Source organism: Diospyros lotus, chromosome 5, assembly GCF_014633365.1.
Source record: "Diospyros lotus cultivar Yz01 chromosome 5, ASM1463336v1, whole genome shotgun sequence".
NCBI classification, from domain to species: Eukaryota; Viridiplantae; Streptophyta; class Magnoliopsida; order Ericales; family Ebenaceae; genus Diospyros; species Diospyros lotus.
The window spans coordinates 31548455-31571093 of NC_068342.1; the positions used below are offsets into that span (position 1 = coordinate 31548455).

General features: G+C 35.5%; 2 protein-coding genes across 2 annotated transcripts; both read left to right on the forward strand.

Annotated features, from left to right (window-relative positions):
• Positions 1-785: 785 nt before the first annotated feature.
• On the forward strand, positions 786-1229 carry LOC127802211 (auxin-responsive protein SAUR67-like). The gene has a single exon (XM_052337921.1). The coding sequence runs from the start codon at positions 786-788 to the stop codon at positions 1227-1229; it is 444 nt and encodes a 147-aa protein (XP_052193881.1).
• Positions 1230-7563: 6334 nt separating this feature from the next.
• LOC127802212 (auxin-responsive protein SAUR68-like) lies at positions 7564-8145 on the forward strand. Its single transcript, XM_052337922.1, has 2 exons — positions 7564-7825; positions 8039-8145. Exons 1-2 carry the CDS (start codon positions 7564-7566, stop codon positions 8143-8145), a joined length of 369 nt encoding a protein of 122 aa, XP_052193882.1.
• Positions 8146-22639: the final 14494 nt, after the last annotated feature.

Sequence of the window (22639 nt, forward strand, 5' to 3'; positions counted from 1 at the left end):
TAAGGGTAAGGCTTGTCATTCCATGTAGCATTTTACTAATAAATTTAGTCAGTCAACATTAGCACTTCCAAAGGGCTAATGCTAATGGACTAGCAGATTCAACAAGAGACTTTGAACATTTTCTTAAAACAGTAACAGAATAGCAAGAACTTATGGTACGGCAGAACAAAAGCTTGGATTTCATCAGACAAGGCCAAGGCCCCAGCAGCAACAGGAAGACATTCCTTTTCCTAGAAAATATCAAAAACTCCTAGCCATACAACAATATAATGTTTTGTCTCCAAGCAAAAGTCCAAACGGATGTTCAGATCAGTAGCAAGAAACAAGACCTGTGACTTGTGGCCTTTCAGTTGCCACCAATGCCAATATTAATTTTTACCAGAAGACCATTCCTAGACAGGAAGAGAATAGCGTCTTTTCCCTTTCCTAGTTATGAACGTATCAACTAACCACAAAATCTGGCATCACTAAGCACCTAGCCTGTCCTTACATAACTTCATAAACAGCCAAAAAAAGTAGAAGCTATTTTTAATTATTAAGCATATGGATTATCCTTTTTACAGTAAGTACAAGCTTATGGATTCTCTTCAAATGGCTCCAAAAGCAAGAAACTTTTGTTAATTGCAAAGTTTTCAAGCGCTATGAGTACTGTGTGTCTAGGCCTATAAATATATGGTATCCTTGGAGTGCCAATCTACCACACGAGATTACCAATTTTCTTTTGACTCACATCATCATATTTTATCTTGCCAGATCCTTGTAATCCTAGTGCAAAATATAAAATCATGATCACCCCAAAGAAGCTTATCAAGATGGCAAGGAAGTGGAAGAGATTGGCTGCAAAGAGTCGGAAAAGAATCACCTTTCCAAGAACTTCTGGGAGTGTTGATGCATCAAATTGCAACTCATCAACAGTTGATGAGGGTCATTTTGTCGTCTACACTGCTGATCAAAGACGCTTTGTGGTTCCCTTGGCTTATCTCAGAAATGGAATACTGAAGGAGCTGTTGAGAATGGCAGCGGAGGAGTATGGATTGCCAAGTCATGGGCCTATCACATTGCCATGTGACCATGTCTTTCTGAAGTATGCAGTCTCCTTGATAAGAAGGCAAGCGGATAAGCATCTGGAGAATGCGGTGATCATGACAATCACTTCGGCTCAATGCTTATCTACCTCCTGTCTCCAACAAGAACAAAGCAATAAACACCCACTGATATGCAGTTTTTGATGTGAATTACGCCTTTTTAACTTTTTGAATGATAAACAATGTATTTAGCTTGATGTAATTAATCAATTTCTTTTCTTCTTTTTTTTTTCCGGTGAATATACATCAAAACAAGCAAAAGATAAACCCTGCTTCATCCTGACAGACGAGAAATAGAAAGGGGCAGGTCTAAGGAGGAGGGGGAACCATTAAATCTGATTTTCCTGCCTGCCCCATTCTGCCTGTAGGAGAATTGCAAGCTCTAATTATTATATCTAGAAAGTGATTGATATCCTCTAAAGGCCTTTTAATGGACAAGAGGGTATTTTCCTGCATCTTTCAAGATTCTTGCACCTAAATTTGGAATCTGATTCAAGGTAAACTTTAACACATGCCAATCTCGCAATTTCAACTTCAGCAGCTAGTGCAGGTGATGCTACTTTAACACAAGCTTGAGCTAGGAGAATCTCTCCAGAATTGCTAACCGAAATACCGCCACACATTGATCCTTGCCTGAAATTATTACCATGAGCTGACCACGGGCATTTTGACAGATGTGTGCCTGCTTATGGTAACCTCCCTGCCCATCTGCTGCTGCATTTACATGCTCCGGCCAAGCTGTGAAAATGTCTAGAATAATGATTGAGGCAAACATTTCACCACTTCCAGATATGCTCAAACAGGATAGCTCCAAATAACACCACACTATTAAGGATCACACCTTTCCACGATGCCTAGTCTTTTAGGATTGAGCATCAGTGATATCCATCCTTGAAGGTTATCTACCAAAATCCAATCAGTATATTCCATTTGGCAAAACAAATGGCTCTTAGCCACTGGGCAGTAAACAAAGACTGGAGAGAAGTTTTCAAAGGAAAGCTGCACAGGTTGAAATTTCTATCAGATATAGGGAATCTCCTAGCCAACTTTTGAGCAGTAGGTAAAACATTCATTGGCACTATATAAACATCATTTTCAGCCAACTATGCACATTGATCTTCCAACGCTTCAGTGAATCTCTTTCCTCCTGAAAGCTACCACCCTGATCTGGAACTGAATGGGTTATCTGATATGCAACTTTTAAACTATATCCTACAATTTTACTCAAAATTACCATCCATGTCCAACAGTCAAATCTTAGTTAGAGGGGAATGAGTATTTGTAGGATCCTTTGAACAGATTCCTCCGAAAAGGTAGCTTCCAATATATCCTACTTCTGCAGTTTCATACCAATAAATTAGATCTCTAACGAATAGCTGCTGCTCTTGTGTTTGATCTCTGCTTTGGGGATTAAAACATTCCAATGATGAGATCCATGGCCCCCTTCTCCACTTGAGTTTCCTTTTCAATTACTTCTAAATCAATCTCCATTCAATTCTCCTTTCTCCATCATTATAATATATATATATATATATATAGATATGCAGTTGCCCCTTTAATTTCCAAATGGACTCTTCTTTAATTGCAATTCCTCCAATTCTGCCTTCAATTGTGCCGCTGATTTTTTGCTCTTAATTCTTTAATATTTATTCGTTAATTAATTTATAATATCAAAATTAATATTATAAATTAATCAAAAATACCTTCTTTAAAACCCAATTTCTTGAATTTATTTCTTTGCTTGATTCTTACAAAAAGAGATTCAAATGATGTAACATTCATAAAAATATGCACTTTAAATAGGAAAAATAACATAAAGTTAAATTTGAAATTAGATAAAAGTATATATATAATTTTTTCTTCAATTATTTGCTTTTTAATTTCTTGTCTTCTTTGCTTAAAAATAAGCAAAAGGTCAAGTATAGAGATATTTGATAGAGTTTAATTATATACATATTTTTATTTAATTTTTATTTTAATTTTATATTATTTTACTTATTTAAAATGTGTGTTTATATAAATTTTACATAATTTTAATTTTTTTAATAAACATTTAAAAGAAATTAATTTGAAGAATTTAGAAAAAAAATATTATAAATTAATTTATAATTTTAATTTTAAAATTAATATTATAAAGTAATATTATAATATAATTAAAGAAAGGAAATCAAAGTGGCGGTGCGAGAGAATTGAAATTGGAGCCAAATTGGAAAAGAATGGAAATTGAAGGGGCCGCCTGCATGCACATATATATATATATATATTATAAAGGTAGAGAAAGGAGAATTTAATGGAGATGGATTAGAAGCAATTGAAACTGAATTTTTAATTGTGATTGTTATTTCACCTATATTTATTTTATTCTAAACTTAATATTTGTAATTACTTGATCACCAATTACATAATTTGAGATTTCTTATAATGGTAGACATAAATAAGTAAGAAATAAACTCTTGGATATTTGTAATTATGTGTGTAATTTTTTATTATATTTGTGATGAATATTTTCATGTTATGAGTACCTATACTTAATGTATTCTCAAATTTTAATTCACATAAACATATAGTGAGTTAAGTTAATTGAATAAACTTGTTAAACATAGATATAGGTTAATAAATAAATTAAAGTGCTTGATTAATATAGTTCGTAACTTAATCAACCAAAAATTGAAATAATTCGATAAAGTGAATTTGTTAGGTGAATTTAGAAAATCTTAGATCTTAATCAATTGAATTTTAATTTTTAAGTGATTGTTGTTTAATTTTTTAGTTGCACGATTTAAGGATTAATTTATTTGAGTAATCAATTGTTCAAATATAATTAGTTATGACTAATTTTAGTAATTAAAATGTTTTGTTATCAATTTTTGTGGGAACAATCTTTACTCATCATTTTACTTGTTTTGATTATGTATACTTACGTGTTATTCGTGGGTTACATAAAGTCTCGAACAATTGTGCATAGAAAGATTTAAGTTTCTTATGTAAATGGGTAAATTTTGAATATTGTAAGTATATGATGAATTATGGGCCGATCCACACTTCAATATCAGTATAAAGATGATGGTAATATTTTTATAATTTTATGTGAAATATTTAAATGTCAAAGAAACATGTGTAATGTAAGGCTCGCTATTTTCTATTAGAACCTTCGACTTTTTAGAAAATAGTGTTGGTCACGGCCTCGAATACGAATTTTGGGGCGTGACACCTAGAGGTGTCAAAAGGGCCGGGCGGCCCGCGGGCCGCCGGGCCCAGCCCGTGACGGGCCGGGCTTTGGCCCGGCCCGTTACTGTTCATACGGGCCGAGCCCAGCCCGGCCCCCATTGGGGGGCCGGGCTGGGCCAAAGAAATTGGGCCCACGGCCCGACCCGTCTAAGGGCCTGGCCCGTGGCCCGTTGGGCCCTTATGGGCCGGGCCTATGAGGCCCTTATAGGCCAGTAAGGCCCTTACTCATTTTTTTTTAATTTTGTTATTATTTAGTAATTATTGATATTGGATATTAAAAAATTTAATTTCACCATATATATAAATAATAACCATCAATTAATTTATTTAAAATTTTTAAGTTAAATTTTTATATATTTAAATTATAAATAAACATTCTCCTTTTTATATGTACATTATTTTTCATATCAATTCACAAGAAAAATTATAAGGTATATAAAATAATGAAATAATATTTAAAACTTAAGAATTAAGATAAAAAATATTTTAAAAAGAAACAAATTAATTTTTATATATGTATATATTATATGTATTATTTTTAAAAAAATTATTTAAAAAAAAATAAAAAAAAGGGCCGGGCCCCCGGGCTCGGCCCGTTAGGCCCTGTGGGCTAAGGGCCCGGCCCGGCCCTCTAGCCCACGGGCTGGCTCGGCCCATTTAAAAAGCCCGTGGGCCGACTCGGGCCGGACCGGGCCGGGCCGGGCCAGCCCTTTTGACACCTATAGTGACACCCATAAGACCTCAATTTCCTTGTTTTTAGCACTTCATTTGATCATGGACCAAAATGTAATTACCATTATTGATTCTACCCGGAATATAGACTTCTTGGTGGGGAGAGAATATCATAGCATGGTATTGCTTTAACGGAATGGTTAAAACCTTTGGGATATAACCTTACAGGATACATTGCAGGAGCTGATTGGGCGATATGGCCTTCTCGGAAAAAAGCCAGGACCATATTAGCCAACTCATGGAAGATGGTACACCACTCCCACCGAGATTTGTAGAAAATGGCCAACATGCCATCAGGACCAGGTCATTCTCAACATAATATATTTTCATCGGATTAATGGGTAGTGAAGGGGATTTCTATTTAGTTCAGACACATGATGGTGTTTTTAGGGATCAAATTATTTTACCCTTCTATCAACTAGTTGAAATTATTTCCCAAACCAATTGTCTGAAAACAGTCAAGTTTTTACTCTAGCTATCTTGCACATGGATCTCTTGTTAAATCTTGATACCTATTCCTTCCATCCCAAAAAGGGTGATCGGACGGAGGGCTCGAACGGCGATTAGCACGGTAGGAGATGGTTGACATCTGCAAGCACTCTGACGCTTAAGTAAGTAAAAGTTCAAAGTGACAGAGTTTTTGTAGACTAGACAAAGAACATACCTTGGCCAGTAGCCGACTAGCTTATATAGAAGAGAAGGGGATGGTCCCTTGCATATCGTTGGTTGTTGCAGGTGAGTAAGAAGCTGAGGATCTTGGGGTAGTTGAGGCTTGCCGTTGGCCTAGGTGATTTGGGTATGGCGCTGAGGGAATGGAGAATGTTGCTAAGTTGATGTTAATGGGATGAGCCCTAGGGATTGGGCCTGGGCCTAGTACAGAGCTATGAGCTTATCGTTGGGCTGGGCCCAATAGGACTAGTACAGTCCAATACCAAATCACATATGCATTCTCTTTTTGTTTTTTGAGGGAAGACTAGTGAAATTTGCAATCTCATGGCGGTGATAAATGATTTTCTCTATCATAGCAACGATTCCTCTTTGTCTTCGTACCTAGATAAATGACAAATGACAAGAGTTGTGCATGTTTTTATAGAAGAATCTCAAGCACCAGCTATCATAGAGGAAACTATGTCATTAAGCCCAAGGATGATCCTGAAACATTATCTTACTAACTTAAGAAAGTTGAAAGATGACTGAAATTACAAACTGATTAGCTGTTCAGTTGACATGCATTTAAAATATTTTACAGATTGGTAGTTAACCTTTTTTGTTTTTAAGCAGATAACAAGAGGCAGCTGATTATGGTTTGAACTTTCTTTAAAAAAACTCCTTACAAAGCTCATATCTGGAATGGGTAGTTAATAAAATGAGCAACTGAGTCCCAAATCTATTCAAAGGAATCAATGACAATATTTTGGTCACAACCAATGGTTCAATCATCAAGAGGGTGACACAGTTGCGAGCAATAAATGATAATGCAAAATATAGCCTCATATAAGATCAGCAGTTTAGCAGGAGTGACCATGAAGATGTGTAAGACCAGCAGGTAGGGAGCTAATAAGACTTGGATGCCATCATATCAATATCAGAAACTCAAAACCATACAACACTCAAAAGATTTGTCATCTAACAAAAGTACAAAGGCCTTTTCTGTCCAAAAATCATTGGATCAATAGATATCATTGTCAATAGACTTCAGAGTGCCAGAAGCTACAAAAATCATTGGATCCCATGGAGGTCCCAAGGCCATCCTGCAGTATGGATGATATAAAATATAATCCCTATTTTTAATGTCTTTAACATGCTTTAACTACAAAGAAATCCAATGTTAAAAAACACTCGGTTTGTCTTTAAAAATCTTTGTATGGACTGGCAGTTGTAGGTACAAGAAATGATCATTAACTTCAAGCTTACCATAGATTAATGATTTGTCCGAACAGCACCAAACAAGATTAAGCTTACCATAGAAACATGTCTTTTACCTAGAAAAATCAGAAACTCAGAACAGCAGAACAATAGATCAACGCCTTGTCTCTTAAAAAAGTACAGATGGATCTTTAGATCAGTAGCCAGTATCATAGCTAGACTTGTAGCTTTTCAGTTCCTACCTATATTTTCACCATGAGAGATGAGACCATTCCACAGCAAGGAGTAGAATATTTTTTAATCCTAGTTATTAACTTATCAACTAACTATAAAGTCAAGAATAACTAAGCACACAGCTTGTCCGTACATAACTTTCTGTACCAGGAAAAACAGAGCTAATTTTAAATTACTAAGCATACGGATTGTCATTACTTGATGCCAAGTACAAGAAACTTTTGTTAATTGCAAATTTTTCAGGCCCTGTGAGTGTGTGTCTTGGCCTATAAATATGTGGTATACTTGCATTGCCTTTTGCCACATGAGATTACCATTTCTATCTTTCAACTATCATCATCATCTTGTATCTTTCTAGAGCCTTGCACTCCTACTAGAGAAGTTAAACAACGTGATCAGGCTAGAGAAGCTTATCACAATGGCAGGGAAGTGGAAGAGACTAGCTGTAATGAATAGGAAAAGAATTATCTTTCCAATAGTTGCTGAGGGTCATTTTGTTGTCTACACTACCAATCAAAGACGCTTTGTAGTTCCCTTGGCTTATCTTAGCAATGGAATATTCAAGGAGCTGTTGAGACTGGCAGAGGAAGAGTATGGATTGCCGAGTCACGAGCCTATCATGTTGCCATGTGACTTGGTCCTTATGGAGTATGCAGTCTCTTTTATAAGAAGGTATGCAGGTAAGCATCTGGAGAAAGCGATGATAATGACCATTACTACTGGTCAATGCTTATCAACTTCATGTCTCCAACAAGAACAAAGCAATCAACACTTACTGATATGCAGTTGCTAATGTATCATTTTGATTGTGCCGTTTTGAATAATAAACAATGTAATAAGCTAGATAGAATCCATGTGATTTCTATTTTTTCTTTCTGGTGAACATACATCAGAACAGGCAGGAGCTGGAGAAATAACCAACAGAAATGGCAAAACAAACTATCCTGTAGTTCTGGAGACTAAACCTAAACCCAGGAAGCACAACCGGGCTTCATCCTGATAGCCAGATAAGAGAAACAAAGAGGGGAAGCTCCAAGGGGGAGAGGATACCATTAAATTTGGTTCACCTGACCTGGCCCATTTTGCTAGATTATGAGCTTCTTGATTCGCTTCCCTGTGGGCGAACTGCAAGCTCCAGCCAGCTAGAAAGTGATGTATGTTGTCTAAAGGCCTTTTGGAATTTGATTCAAGACAAACTTGAACGCATTTTGCTAATCTCCTAGAACACATGCCAATCTTGCAACTTCTACTTCTGCAGCTAGATCAGATAATTGATACTTTAACACAAGCTTGAGCTAGGAGAACCTTCCCAGAATTTCTCCTAACCAAAGTTCCTCCATACATTGATCCTTGACTGAAACCAGCATCCATATTCATCTTGACAACACCATTATTAGGAGCCAATCATGGGGATTTGAAGATAGATGTGTGCCTGGTTTTGGTTACATGTTTGCTGCACTTATGTGCTCCAACCAAGTTATGAAAACATCTTAAATTAGGTTAGAGACGTGTTTGATTGGTTGATGCAAGGTTTTCGCCACTTCCAAGTATACTAAAATAGGATAATGATCACTCCTTGATAAGGGCATAATCTTTTAGGAGTGAGCATCAGTAATTTTCAGCCTTGCATGTTATCTGCCAAAATCCAATATGTATATTCATTTGGAAAATTTGGATCTCTCTAGCCACACGGCAATAAACAAAGAGGTGGAGAGATGTTTCCAAGTGATGGCTGCACATGTAGCAACTTTGTTGATAGTGAAGCCCCAACTCAAAGAGGGCCGCGGGATGGAAGGTTAGTGGGCTTGACCCATTTAGCAACCTCCCGCGGCCTTGCAGGATGGATGGCAATTGGGCTTGGCCCATTCAGCAACCTCCGCGATCTGTTAACTCCGCGGCCCACCCAATGCTCTCCCATATAAATGACTTGGTCTTCGTTTGCTACAACCGCATCTCACCCTTAGCCCTAAATCTGCCGATCTTCTCTCCAGAACCTATCCTGTCTCGTGGCTACTTAAACCCTAGCTGCGATCCATGGAGATACACTGGCGCTCACTGATCTCTTCCGTCTACTGCTGTCATCCTACCCTTCAGTGCTGTTTGAGTCCTACAGATCTTGTGTGTTGGCTCGTTTATGGTTGTAAGCTATTACTGTTACCATTTTACTTACTTGCCTTGCTGTTTTTGTATGGAGTGTTGACGAGCTGAGGGTGTGTATCTATCATCATTATTATAGTGCAGTGAGCTCCCTTAAATCGGAACTCAACGTGGACGTAGCCCTATTTTAGGGTGAACCACGGTAAAAATCTTGTGCCTCTTTTACTGTTTTTATGTTTGTTCTGCTTCGATCTATTTTGTGGGAACTGTCTTTGGTATTATCTTCCTGTGTTAGAGGTGGTTGGGACTTTTGTATGTGTGTGCATGTATGTGCATGTATGTCTCAGCCCAACAAACTTCTATTCAATATAAGGATTAGGGAATCTCTTTTCCGACTCTTGATGTAACACTCAGAGATTTTTAGACTCAAATATGATATAATATTTGAGATTTTTAGATTCAAATACTTGAAGAAATAGGATATTTCAAAGGATTATGAAAAGTCTTGAGATAAAAATTTAGTTTTTGAGCTAGGGCAATATCGTAAATATGGTAGTTTGGGTAAAAGTGTAATTTATCTAAAATCTTGGGGTATTAGCGTAATTTATCCATTTTCTGAGGGCCAAAATGTGCAATTAAAAATAGCCTGGGGACCAAGTTGCAAGGGCCTAAGTGTAAATTATCCAAAAAGTTTGGGCTAAGGTATAGTTCTTGAAACCTTAAAATATCTCAAACTAAGTAGTTAAAGTAACCAAATATAGCTAACTAGTTAAATGTGTAATGATGGGAAATGTAGAAAATCAATTAACTATGTGGGAGTAATGATTGAAAATGTAGAAAAATGAATTAAACCATGTGAGATGTAATGATGGAAGTGTTGAAAATGTAATTAAGCATGTGAGGCTCAAAATATCAAGGACACATGACAAGCTTCCATTGGTCATTAGGAAGATAAGATAAGATCACATGATGGCTCATAATGACCCCCTGAGATGGCATCGTGTGATTGGTCAAGAAAAAGCTTACTTAGCTTCCAAGTTTACAAAAGTCTCCAAACCTTATCTTAAGGACATGTGGCAAGCATTTATTGGCCACACATGAAAGGTAATAATGAGGTCTCATGATGATGGGACATGTGACAAAACATGATTGGCCAAAAATGTCTATAAATAGGCCTTAAGGTAGTTCACAAGTTTTATAAGAATTCGGGCAAGGTTGAGAGAATCAGAAGAGAGGATTTTGTGATAGAGAGTGAGGGAAAAATTCTGAAGAAAGAATGAGCAAATTTGGTATAGAAACAGGAGCAAAACAGCCTCGCCGAAAAATTTGGATCCTTTCCAACCAAGTTAAGGTAAGTACACTATGAACTATCTACGATGTTTAAGCACGCTCATGAATCATGTTTATGTGGTTTCTCATGTTAAGTTTCAAGCAAGTTTCATGTTCTCAAGCAAATTACGGGACTGGGGTTTAGTAGCGCTACGCACAGAGGTTCTTACCTCTACAAGTTGGTAGAACCTATCATGTCCTCTTATGTTATATGTTCGTGTTGCAAGTTTATGTCATGTTTAAATACGTTTGATAGTTCTCTTGTACTTACTGAGATTTGCGTAATCTCACCCCCTTATGTTTTCCCCCCCAGGTGATCATGATTGAGGAGATCGGGACGTGGACGTGGAGCGTGGTGGCTCATTTAAAAAGAATTTTCAAGAATTTAAGTTTTAGTTTCCTTTTGAATCAAAGCTTTCAAGGTTGAACTCTGATCTTTTTCTATATATATGCCATAAAGCGTGTTTTGGAATTTTATTTGATTTAAAGAAGGTTTGGATTTGGTTTTAAGTTCCGAATTTCTCTATATGGTTGTTATTGCTACCAAGCATATTCGCGAAGTCTTTCTGTCTTCTGTTGAAACCATGTTTTCAGTGTCAAACTTTATACATACACTAAACCTACTTTGAATTTTATTATGTTTTGAAACTTTACTTAAGTTTATAAAAGTCTTGTTTCTCAAGTTTTTTTGCCCTAAACCTCGAAGTTCATATGAATATTATTATTATTAAGCATGTAAGTAAGTTATGGGTGTCACACTTGAGTCGTAGGTAAAACATTCTCCGCCACTCTCAAAATAAACATCTTGTGCCAGCTATGCATATTTATCTTCCAAAGCTTTAGCCAATCTCTTCCATGGGACTTGCTAGGGCTTAATCAAAGCACCATTACCGAGCAGCTTACAAGTTCCTCTCGTGATGATTGATCTGGTTTTAGGAATAGCCTTCCACATATGAGAATCTGAAGCTCGATTTCCAACCTCCATAAAGTAGATGCCTCTACCGTATTATATGGACATAATCCATATCCGGTCTCTGCTTGTGTGCAACTCAGAATGAGAAGCATTCTCCATCCCAGCTTGACCAACGTCATACCACTCTTAGATTTCTCCATGGATCCAAAACCAAGGCCCCCCTTCTCTTTAGTTCTACGGAACCATTTCAAATATTTCATATGTAAGGAAGCGTTCTCATCTTTGTCTCCCATCATAACTCGCACATCATGCGATCGACCTGATTGCACACATTCTTCGCACCATATAATAGTCTTACCTTTCCGAACATTTAATCTGCCTTTCATTTCCTCTAGCAAATGATGGAATGAACTAGCCTTAGACTTTCTCACAAACATTGGAAGGCCAATATATAATTGTAACGGAAGATAGTTTTTGTTTCCATCGTTGGCTTCTTGGCTTGACAATCTCCTGCATTGATACAAACACAAGTGATGTTCTAGGATTTGATCTATTTGCTTTGCTAAAAAGAAGCAGGTCATTCCCAAACATAAGTTGGTAATGGGGCTGGTATCTCAGGCTAACTTGATCGCTTGCTATTTCTTCACCTCAGCTGTGTTACCGAGAATTCTTGACATATTCTCATTTGCTATGATAAATTGAAATAGGGAGAGGGAATTCTTGTCCGAGCCCTCCCTCGGGGGAATAATTCAACCCCTAGGAGTCAAATGATAAGAATAATTCAACTGCTTTAATGCCATAAGATAAGATAATATAAAACCTCCATTGCCTTTTTTCCCTCTTCATATAATGAACAAATTCTTGGATCAAAACGGAATTATCATTAGTGCTTCTACCTGGAACATGGGCTGCTTGGTAGGAAGATTACATAAATCTGTAGTCTCAATGTAGTGATGTACGTATTTTATTCATCTTGTCTCCGTTTTTAGTGAACCAACTTTTTCTTTTCACACACTTACATATATTCACTACAACAAAAACAGGCATTAACGACCAAAAATTAGCGACGACATTAGTTTTGGTCGTTAATGTAATACTATTAACGACTAAATATAAATCCCGTCGTTATAAGATAACTTTTAACGACAGGTAAAATAAGTCGTCGTTAATATACTATTTTCCCGTCGTTAATGACTAAAATTTTTAATTCAAAGCATAAAATAATAAAAAATTTTATTAAAATTTAACTAACACTTATATAAGCAATTCTTAATATAATTATATTTTTCTATAAATGCACAAATATAATTATTAAACTATGATAATTGAGCATTAGTTATTTATTGATAATATAATATATTAAAAAAATATGAACATATTAAAAAGAATACAATTTATCAAATTAATTTATTATAATTATTAGATTTATTTATAATATAATTATACTTTTAAATAAATATTAATTTGATGTAATAATTTAAATTATTTTATCAATTATTATAATCTTAAATTATTATATTTTTATCAATGAAATAATTATTAATATTAATTTCATAAATTATTTTTCTGTAAATGTATAAATATAATTATTAAATTATTATAATTGAAAATTAATTTTTTAATTTATTGATAATAAAATATATTAAAAATTTATAAATATATTAAAAATAATAAAATATATCAAACAAATTTATTATAATTAATAGATTTATTTATAATATAATTTTATTTTTAAATAATTATTAATCTGATGCAATAATTTAACTTATTTTATCAGTTACCATAATGTTAAATTATTTTATTTTTATTAATTAAATAATTATTAATATTATTTTTATTAATTAACAATTAAATATTTAAAAAAGATCAAAATGTTGGCGTGAGCAGGGGCCTTTTCCCCTCCAATTCCTATTCCCAAATCAGAATTCCCCCAAGCCCTAATCCCCCAAATCACAGTCTCACCCTCTGCATTCTCGGCCGCCTCCCTCCGCCGCCTCAACGTTGCCGCCGCTTCCAACTCCATCGCTGCTACCTCGTCGCAACCTCCAACTCCATCGCGGCCTCCTCGCCGTCGCTAAATCTCCATCTCAAACGGCTCATTCATCCACCTTCCTCCTCCCCTCGATTCCCGCCCACAACGGACACCCTCAGACCTACGCCCTCGTCTTGCTCAATCAATGCCTCCCCCGATTCACTCCTCTGCTTTGGAAGTACGGTACGCCCCTTTTTCTCTCTTGGTTCATTCGATTTTGTTGTGTTCGTGCGATTTGGTTGTCTGATCGATGCCGCCGTCTCGTTGTTCTTGTTGTTGTTGTCGGTGTAGAGCAGCATATCTTCGTGTTTGGGTCGACGGTGGGGCCAATCGCGTCTACGACGAACTGCCCCAGCTTTTGCCTCACGAGGACGTCATTGATGTTCGAAACAGGTTCTTTTCTTGTTCTGGATGTTTTTGTATATATATTTTGTGTGATATTTCTATACTTGTATATTACCGATTTAGGTTAGTTATATATGTTCCAGTAAATGTACCCATCTGTTTGCAGAAGGGCAGCATCCACTGTTTTATGTTACAGGTCCACCACCTGATTCATTTAGAGCCATGCCTTTTATGTCGCCAATATCACCCCCTGCAATGTTTTTTCTTGTCCCAGACCCACAGTTGCCTGTTAAGATATTGAATCAGATAGATTATTATTTCAGGTATCTTATTAATGGCTTTCATTACTTTTCATTGGTAATCATTGCTAATTTGCTAGTTAATTATTTTTAGTTAGGAATTGAACGATCTATGCTCTTATCTATTCCTTGCAGTAATAAGAATTTAATTAAAGATACATACTTGTGGCAGAAGATGGATGACCAAGGCTAGGTTTCCATTAAATTAATAGCAACGTTTAAAAAAGTGAGTGTCATTGGCATAACAAATGATTTTCTACTATGTCTTTTGGTTACTTAACTTGGTATTTGTTGTGTCCTCTAGAGGTATTAATGTAATAAGTTCCCCATGTGGGATTTTTTGTGTCCTGTAAAAGTATTAATGTTATGAATTCCCCTGCCCCCGAAAACTTAAGTTACACCTAAGGCATATCAAATTTGTTTCTGTTAATGAGTCATTGCCAATGTACTTGCTATCATTAAGAATGTAGTTTGTTACCAAATTAAGTAGTTTTAATGATGCATTTAGAATGAGGGACCAGAACATACTGTTGTTGTACGGTAAGGTTCTTAAGCAATCTGATTTTGGATCTTGGAAGCTTTGTATTCAATATTAGGGAAATCAGATTTTGTTTCGTGCAGTTTTGATTCTTAGTGATGGCCTTTGTTTTGTGTCCCCCCCCTTCTAATTTATCTATTTAATCACTATCTTTTGGGGTTATTGTTGTGATATGATGCCTTCAATAGTTATGTACTACAGATTGAACTGTAACTCAAAGTAGTCTTGTCTCCTAGGGCTTTGTTATTGTTTCTTTGGAAATGAAGCTTCATGGAGGCTTATATTGCTCATGTGAACCTCCTCCAATGACCTTCAATATCTCGTGCTTTTGTTATTTCCAATTCACTATGTTTAGATGAACATAAATTAAAAAAAAACTAGCATGTTAAAACTTTCACTTCTCCCAGAAATTCTGGCTGTACATCCCTTTAAAGGCATTGTTTTGTTCTTTCTCATTGTTTGGGTTTAAGGATTGCATCATGTCTAAAGAAGTGCTCTGATCTATTTTGAGCTTTGCTGTCTCTGTATTTGGTTAAAGAAGCTTTAAATAGGTTTTCATGGCAACTATAGTAAGCTTTTAGTTGTTTCCATGCAAGGTTTTTGAATATGTTATGTCTCAAAATACATTGTTTCAGTTTGTATGAGGGACTTTTATGTTTTCCCAGCAAGTTAACAGTTGCATTGGAATCTCATTCCTTCTATGGCTTTATCCCTGCCTGACAGTTTAATTATCTGCTTCATTCGGGGATTATCCTTATTATATATATACATTTTGATGCACATAATTATAGTTTTAAGTTTTTAATTTTATTAGCATTGTAAACAATTGTAATTCTTTTTGATAGGATAAGATAGCGCACTAACCTCTTTTCATTTCACTGTTTGCATGTCTTTTTTTTTTCTTTTTTTTTTTATTCTTGATTAGAAGTGTTTAGGATTTCATATGTTCTTTGGTATGAAATCCTAAATTTCCTGAGGTTGTTGCATATTTTGACTTGCTTATATGATATATAACATTGCTGAAATTAGAAAGCTGTTAGCTGGTTCAATATGCCAAAATTTGGATTATTCAGGGGATTGTAGGCATTTTTAATTTGGTTTATCTTTTCATTTATAAACAATGGGAGGAATGGATTAGCCCACAGTTCTTAGTTGATAGACTAGAGTGTGAAATGTATGCACTATGCAATGGTTTCCCGTGTTTCATGTGCTATCCACTAGAGAATGTTTGCATTTATTTTCTTCAATTTTAGGCTTTTATTTGCTTTCTGTTGTTTTGTTTAGTCTTTTTACTTCTCAATCTATTTCCTATTGTTGGTGACCTGCTGTGGTTGTCCTTAGTAAGATATCATCTTATTTTCCTTTTTCTAATTAGTGCTTGATTCTGGGAGTAGGTAAATCATTTAGTGCAAACATCACTGATAGTATCATTTGCACATCATCTACCCATCTATGGTAATTTAGACTTTTTTTTACATCATTTTACATAAACTTTCAACAAAATATTAATGTGAAAGTTATTGATAATATTGTTCCAAATATGACAAAGTTAGTTATATAACAAAGCACTTATGAACACTGGGAATGTTGTAGATTTTGTTTTTTAACAAATTATATTGCAATAATTGTTATCCTTGTAAGTGCAAATTTTTTTACTTAGAAGCTTATGAGCATTTAAGTCTTGTACAGATAGCATCAATTACAAAATTTAGAGTGTGTTTGTGAAATTTTGTTGTGTTTTGGTGCATTTTAATGGTTGTATGTTTTGTAGCTTGTGATGGAGACGTTTTTGTGTTTTATTAATTCTATTTGTAATCTTTTATAAAGAAAACATGAACACATCGATCTTTGACTCTAATTTTATGTTTTATTTTTTTTTGCAGGTCAATGAAACAACAGAACTCTAAAGGAAGCAATTTCTGTCTTGGACTACATGAACAGTTCTATAATTATAATTTCAATCAACTATTTGACTATAGTGCTTTGGTGTACATTTTTGTATAGTATATACAATTATCAAAGTGTTGCTTTTAGTTAAACATCTTTTTTGGTGTAGTTTGTTGGCAATTAACACCTGTATAGATACTACTTTTGGTGTGTAAATGCTAATGGATAATGATACTTTTTATTTTGGTTGAACATATATTACTTTGAAGTTAATTAGTTGAATGACAGGTTTAATTTTATGAGTTTTATTCCAATTTGATATGGATAATGATATATAGGTTTGGTGGTTTTCATCAAAACAGGATGTTGTCGTCATTGATGACTAATCGTTGGTTTTACACTATTAACGATGAGAAATACTGTCTTTATTGTTCTATATTTTGGTAGGTAAATAATATTTTTTAACGACAAAAATCATAGTCTCTAATTGTTTACACTATTAACGATAGAAAATACTGTCGTTATTATTAAAGAATTTGGTAACTAAAAATTATTTTTAACGACGAAAATCATATGGTCGTTAATTATTCATACTTTTAACGACGGGAAATATTATCGTTATTGAGTTATAATTCAGTAGTTAATAATTATGAACGACGGGAATTATACTGTCGTTAATTATTCACACTATTAACGACGGGAAATATTGTCGTTATTGAGTTATAATTTGGTCGCTAATAATTATTTTTAACGACGGGAATCATACGGTCGTTAATACAATTAACGACGGGTTTATCATTCCCGTCGTTAAAGACTTTTATCCTCGGAGGCAATAACGACGACTGACGACAGGAAAATTTCCGTCGTTACAACTTTTTAACGACCGAAAATTAACTTTTAACGACTGTTTTTCCCTGTCGTTAAAACCCGTTTTTCTTGTAGTGATTAGATCGACTACACCATGCAACAAAAGAATTTTGCATGTTTTTACTCTTTTAACTTGATGTTGTTGAGTAACACAAAAATTAGAAAATGTTTAGTTGCTCAGTTGACCTGCTTTAAAATTAATATTAATATTTTACAAATTAGTGGTTAGCTTTTTTACTTTATGCAGATTCCAAGAGGCAACTGATGGTGGTTTTAACTTTGAACTTCCCATAAAAATGAACTAACTCTTTATTCCATAGGTCATATTTGGAATGTATAGATAATAAAATGAGCAGTTGAATGTATTCCATGGAATCATTAACACAATATTTTGTGTCACGGCCAATGTTTTGATCAACAAGATGGTGACACTAGTGCCCACAATAAACGACAATGTAAAATATAGCCGCATATAAGCCAGTGGTGTTATCTAGGAGCTGTTTAGCCAAAGTGACCATGAAGTGTGTAAGACCTCCAGGTAGACACATGGTAAAACTTGGATGCTATCATCCAAAGTCTTTTACATAGAAAATATCAGAAACTCCAAACCACAAAACACTATGGATGATGCTGTCCAAAATCACTGGATCCATAGCAATCACTGTCGTTAGACAACTTAGACTTAAAGATTGCCAATAGTTGCAAAAAATCGTTGGATCCAATGGAAGTCCCAAGGGGCCCTAGGGATGTAATAGGCCCTAATTAACCTATTTACTTACTTTTTTTAATAAATTTTCAGAAGAGCCTTATCCTCTATCCTCATTCGATACTTGCCCTCATGTCCAAGTCATTATATATTGTGAAATAGAGTGTAATTTTGTACACTATGATATGTAGAATCCAAGTTCTTCACCATGATAGATCCCATGAATCCATCAAAACATTGATCACAAATAATTGTATGAACCCAAATCAATCAGAATATATAATAAAAATGCCATTTAATATCTTAGATTAGCAGGTTCAATATAGTCCTAGTTTTTCGGCTGACTAGACAGTAGATGTTTGCACGCATAAATCCTGGTAACAACTTCCGTAGAATAAAGGATTGACCCTCATATATTCCTTTTAAAGAAAAAAAGTGAAAGGTTGATTTGTTGGCATAACAATTAATTTGATCACAAACTGATCTGTCACGTCCCATCTATACCCATTTGAAGGAAGCTTGAATTTAACTGTTCAACAAGTAAAAATAATTGCAGAAGTATTCTTAAAGGAATAATGAAAACGACCTTTCTAAGAATTTCTAAAAAAAAAATTCTACGCCTATTAATAATCATATATGGTTGGTAGGGAAAAGAAATTGTGTTGCTTTTGAATGAAAAATTACTACCTCAAATCAAAGAATATGGAACCAACATCATGAGACCAGACAAGGATGAGTCTGTTGTGAAATTTCTGTTGTCGAAATGAAAATCGAACAAGTATTAATGCTAGCCCTTTTTAATTTCTCTTTAGCGATTGTTATCTACTTTTCTAGAAGTTCCACTACAGTATCCAGAAAAGAGCATCATCTGCCAAGAGATGGTCTATTAACACTGCCATGCATACATTACTTCATTCGTTCAACATGGTGTAGTTTATTGTTGCGCAAGCAGAGAGCAATCCAAACACATACACATACATTGAATCATTGAAAATACCTTTTCTAACATTCAATAGAGTCAAAATCGAAAGCTAACATACACCGCAAACAAATACGAATAAAATGGAAAGCAGAATCAACAGGAGAGATTTACCGTGGTTCACCTGAAAGGGCTAAGTCCACGTTGAGCTCCGGTAAAGGAGAGCTCACTACACTATCGGAGTTAAAATAGGGTTTACAAACACACTAAATACAAGCCTCACAATTACTCTTATTTTTAGAGACTGGTTCTCTATCAAAAATGCCTCAAAATCATAACAAGAAATAGATCAAAGACTTACCCTATTCGAACCAAAGAGAAGACCAGAAGGAGCCGAAGAGAGTCTGAATCAAGAATGAGAAAGACCCCTTCAAGCCTTAAGCGACTACGCACACACACTCTCTCTCTTTCTCTCTCTCTCTCTCTCTCTCGAATCTGTCAATTACACATCCCGATGCACAGTAAATAAATAGGGGTCGCACGATGTATTTGAAGGGCTTGGATTGCACCAGATAAAAGGTAGCATCGACAGTCTAGATTGCACAAGGACGAGACAAGAAGCACGATCGAGATGAAGGATGCCCAGGCGGTTGCCAAGCTGCCCTCCACTGCCACGTGGCAATGGTTGCAGCTGACCCTCATGCCCGGGTCCTTAAGTGAAAAACGGTGTCGTTGTGTGCTTCACAACCAACAATCTCCACCTTGAAGCATCAACGATACAAGGGATCAAACACCAATAAGTGCAGCAAAGTTCTATCCTTACCTTCATTGCTCTGGTTGGTTTGGATTAACCAACTTCAACATTCAGTAAGCCTAAGCAATGCTTGAACTTAGCAACAGTTACTACCTTTGTCCCAATATCAGCTGGATTATCCTCTGTAGATACTTTGAGGATTACAACAGTTCCATTACTTACTAGATTTCTCACAAAATGAAACTTCACATCAATATGTTTAGTTCTTTCATGATAAACATGATTCTTACATAAGTGAATTGCACTATGGCTATCAGAGAATACCTTGACCTTACCTTGTAGAAGATTGATTTCCCTCAAGAGACCTTGAAGCTAGATAGCTTCCTTGAAAGCATTAGTGACCGCCACATACTCAGCTTCAGTGGAAGACAGAGCAACCAAAGGCTGCAACTGAGACTTCCAGCTAAAGTAGTTGCCACCCAATGTGAAGAAATATGTTGTGGTGAACTTACGGGAGTCCCTATCTCCTGCAAAATTTGAATCTACATATCCTACTAGGTCAAGTGTGTCATTTCTTTTCTCAAAGTTTAAGCCAACATGTAATGAACCATTAATGTATTTTAATACATATTTTAAAGCTTTCCAGTGAATTTTTCCAGGATTGGACATAAACCTACTTAGTAGGAATATTGAATATGCTAGGTCTGGCCTAGTGCTTATCATGGAATACATTATGGTCCCTATTACATTTGCATATGGTATATTTTCCATTTTGAGAGATTCTGATTCAGATGATGGACACTGAGTTTTAGACAACATAAAATGTCCAGCTAAGGGAACACTGACAGTTTTACACTCAGCCATACCAAATTTTTGAACCGTTTTAAGAAGGTAATCATGTTGGTGTATTTTTAGTTTTCTTTTACTTCTATCTCTTTCTACTATCATCCTTAGGATTTTCTTAGCTAGTCCTAAGTCTTTCATGTCAAAGTTAGTGTTTAAAAGTGACTTTAACTCAGATCTTTGACTTGGACTTGCTAATAATCAAGATATCATCAACATACAGTAAAAGATAAATAGGGGCATCTGATAGTATGTAGTAAAAGCAACTATCATATTTACTTCGATTAAAACCAATCTCAATAGCAAAATTATCAAACTTTTTATACCATTGCCTAGAAGATTGTTTTAATCCATACAATGATTTTTTGAGTAAGCAGACATGATCAGGATGATTTTTATCAATGTACCCAGCAGGATGTTCCATGTAGATTATCTCATCTATGTCTCCATGTAAAAAGGCAGTTTTGACATCTATTTGTTCAAGTTCTAAGTCAAATTGCACTACAACAACAAGCATCATACGTATGGTTTTGAATTTAATTACTGGTGAAAAGATTTCAGTGTAGTTTATTCCTTCTCTTTGTGAAAAACCTTTAGCTACAAGTCTTGCTTTAAATCTTAGAGGATTAGATGGAGACATCCCTTCTTTATGCTTAAACAACCATTTACATTTAATTAACTTCTGCTTATCAGGTCTTGGAACTAGTTTCCAAGTCTCATTGACCTTTAAAAAGGTCATTTCATCATCCATAACCTGTTTCCACTTAATGCTGTCATGGGAGCTGACAGCCTCCTCATAGCAGGTAGGCTCACTACTCATTTCCATTCTAGCAACTAAAGCACATAATACCAGGTCTTAATATGCATATCTAACAAGGGACCTGATTGACCTCCTTACTCGGTCTCTGGTGAGTTGATAATTACTTAAGTCTTGTTGAAGAGAGTCATACTCCTCAACTTCCGAGTCATCTGGTTGAGCCTCATGATTACTTTCTTGATCAGAGGTTTCTTCTTGGTCTAAGGGCTCATCAAGAGGGTGAGGGTCATTTGGGGGTGGAATAGCAAAAGAGTCCTGTTACTCCACCTCAATTTGGGTGCTGGCACCTAATACAATCTCACTAGGGTTGCTAGGTGTTGAGTTATCTTCATTATTGTCTAATTTGCATGGGAAATTTGATTCATTAAATTTTACATCTCGGCTAATAATGATTTTAACTCCACCTGAAGTTCTGTCCCATAATCTATACCCTTGGTTCCCTCTTGATATCCCACAAAAACACATTTAATAGCCCTGGAGTCTAACTTTCCAACTTATTGATGGGCATAGGCCTCACAACCAAACACTCTTAGGTAGTCTAAGTTCAGTTTTCTCCCAGTCCATTACTCTTTAGGACACTCAAAACTTATAACAATAGAGGGGCTCTTATTCACTAGGCGAGCAGCTGTAGACAGGGCTTCTCCCCAAAAAGTTTTAGGCATTCCAATAGTAAACAAAAGGCATCTAACATTTTCTAAGAGGGTTCTGTTCATCCTCTCAGCAACCCCATTTTGCTGAGGGGTGTTTCTTACTGTTCTATGCCTAAGGATACTATGAGTTTTAAACAATTTATCAAAGTCTCTATTACAAAATTTCAATCCATTATCAGTTCTTAGAGTTTTGATCTTTCTATCAGTTTGGTTTTCAATCAAAATTTTCCATGATCTAAATTTTTCTAGACTTTGATCCTTAGATTTCATTAAAAATATCCATACCTTCCTAGAAAAATCATCAATTATGGACAAGAAGTACCTGTTACCGCCGTGTGAAGGAACTTGGGAGGGACCCCAAAGGTCTGCGTGCAGATACTCTAGGCATACCTTCGCTAGGTGAGTTCCCTTTGGGAAGCTCAGCCTGTGTTGCTTGCCTAGGGTACATGGCTCACTAAAGCCTAAGGCATCTGCAGACACTGGACGAAGGTACCCTTA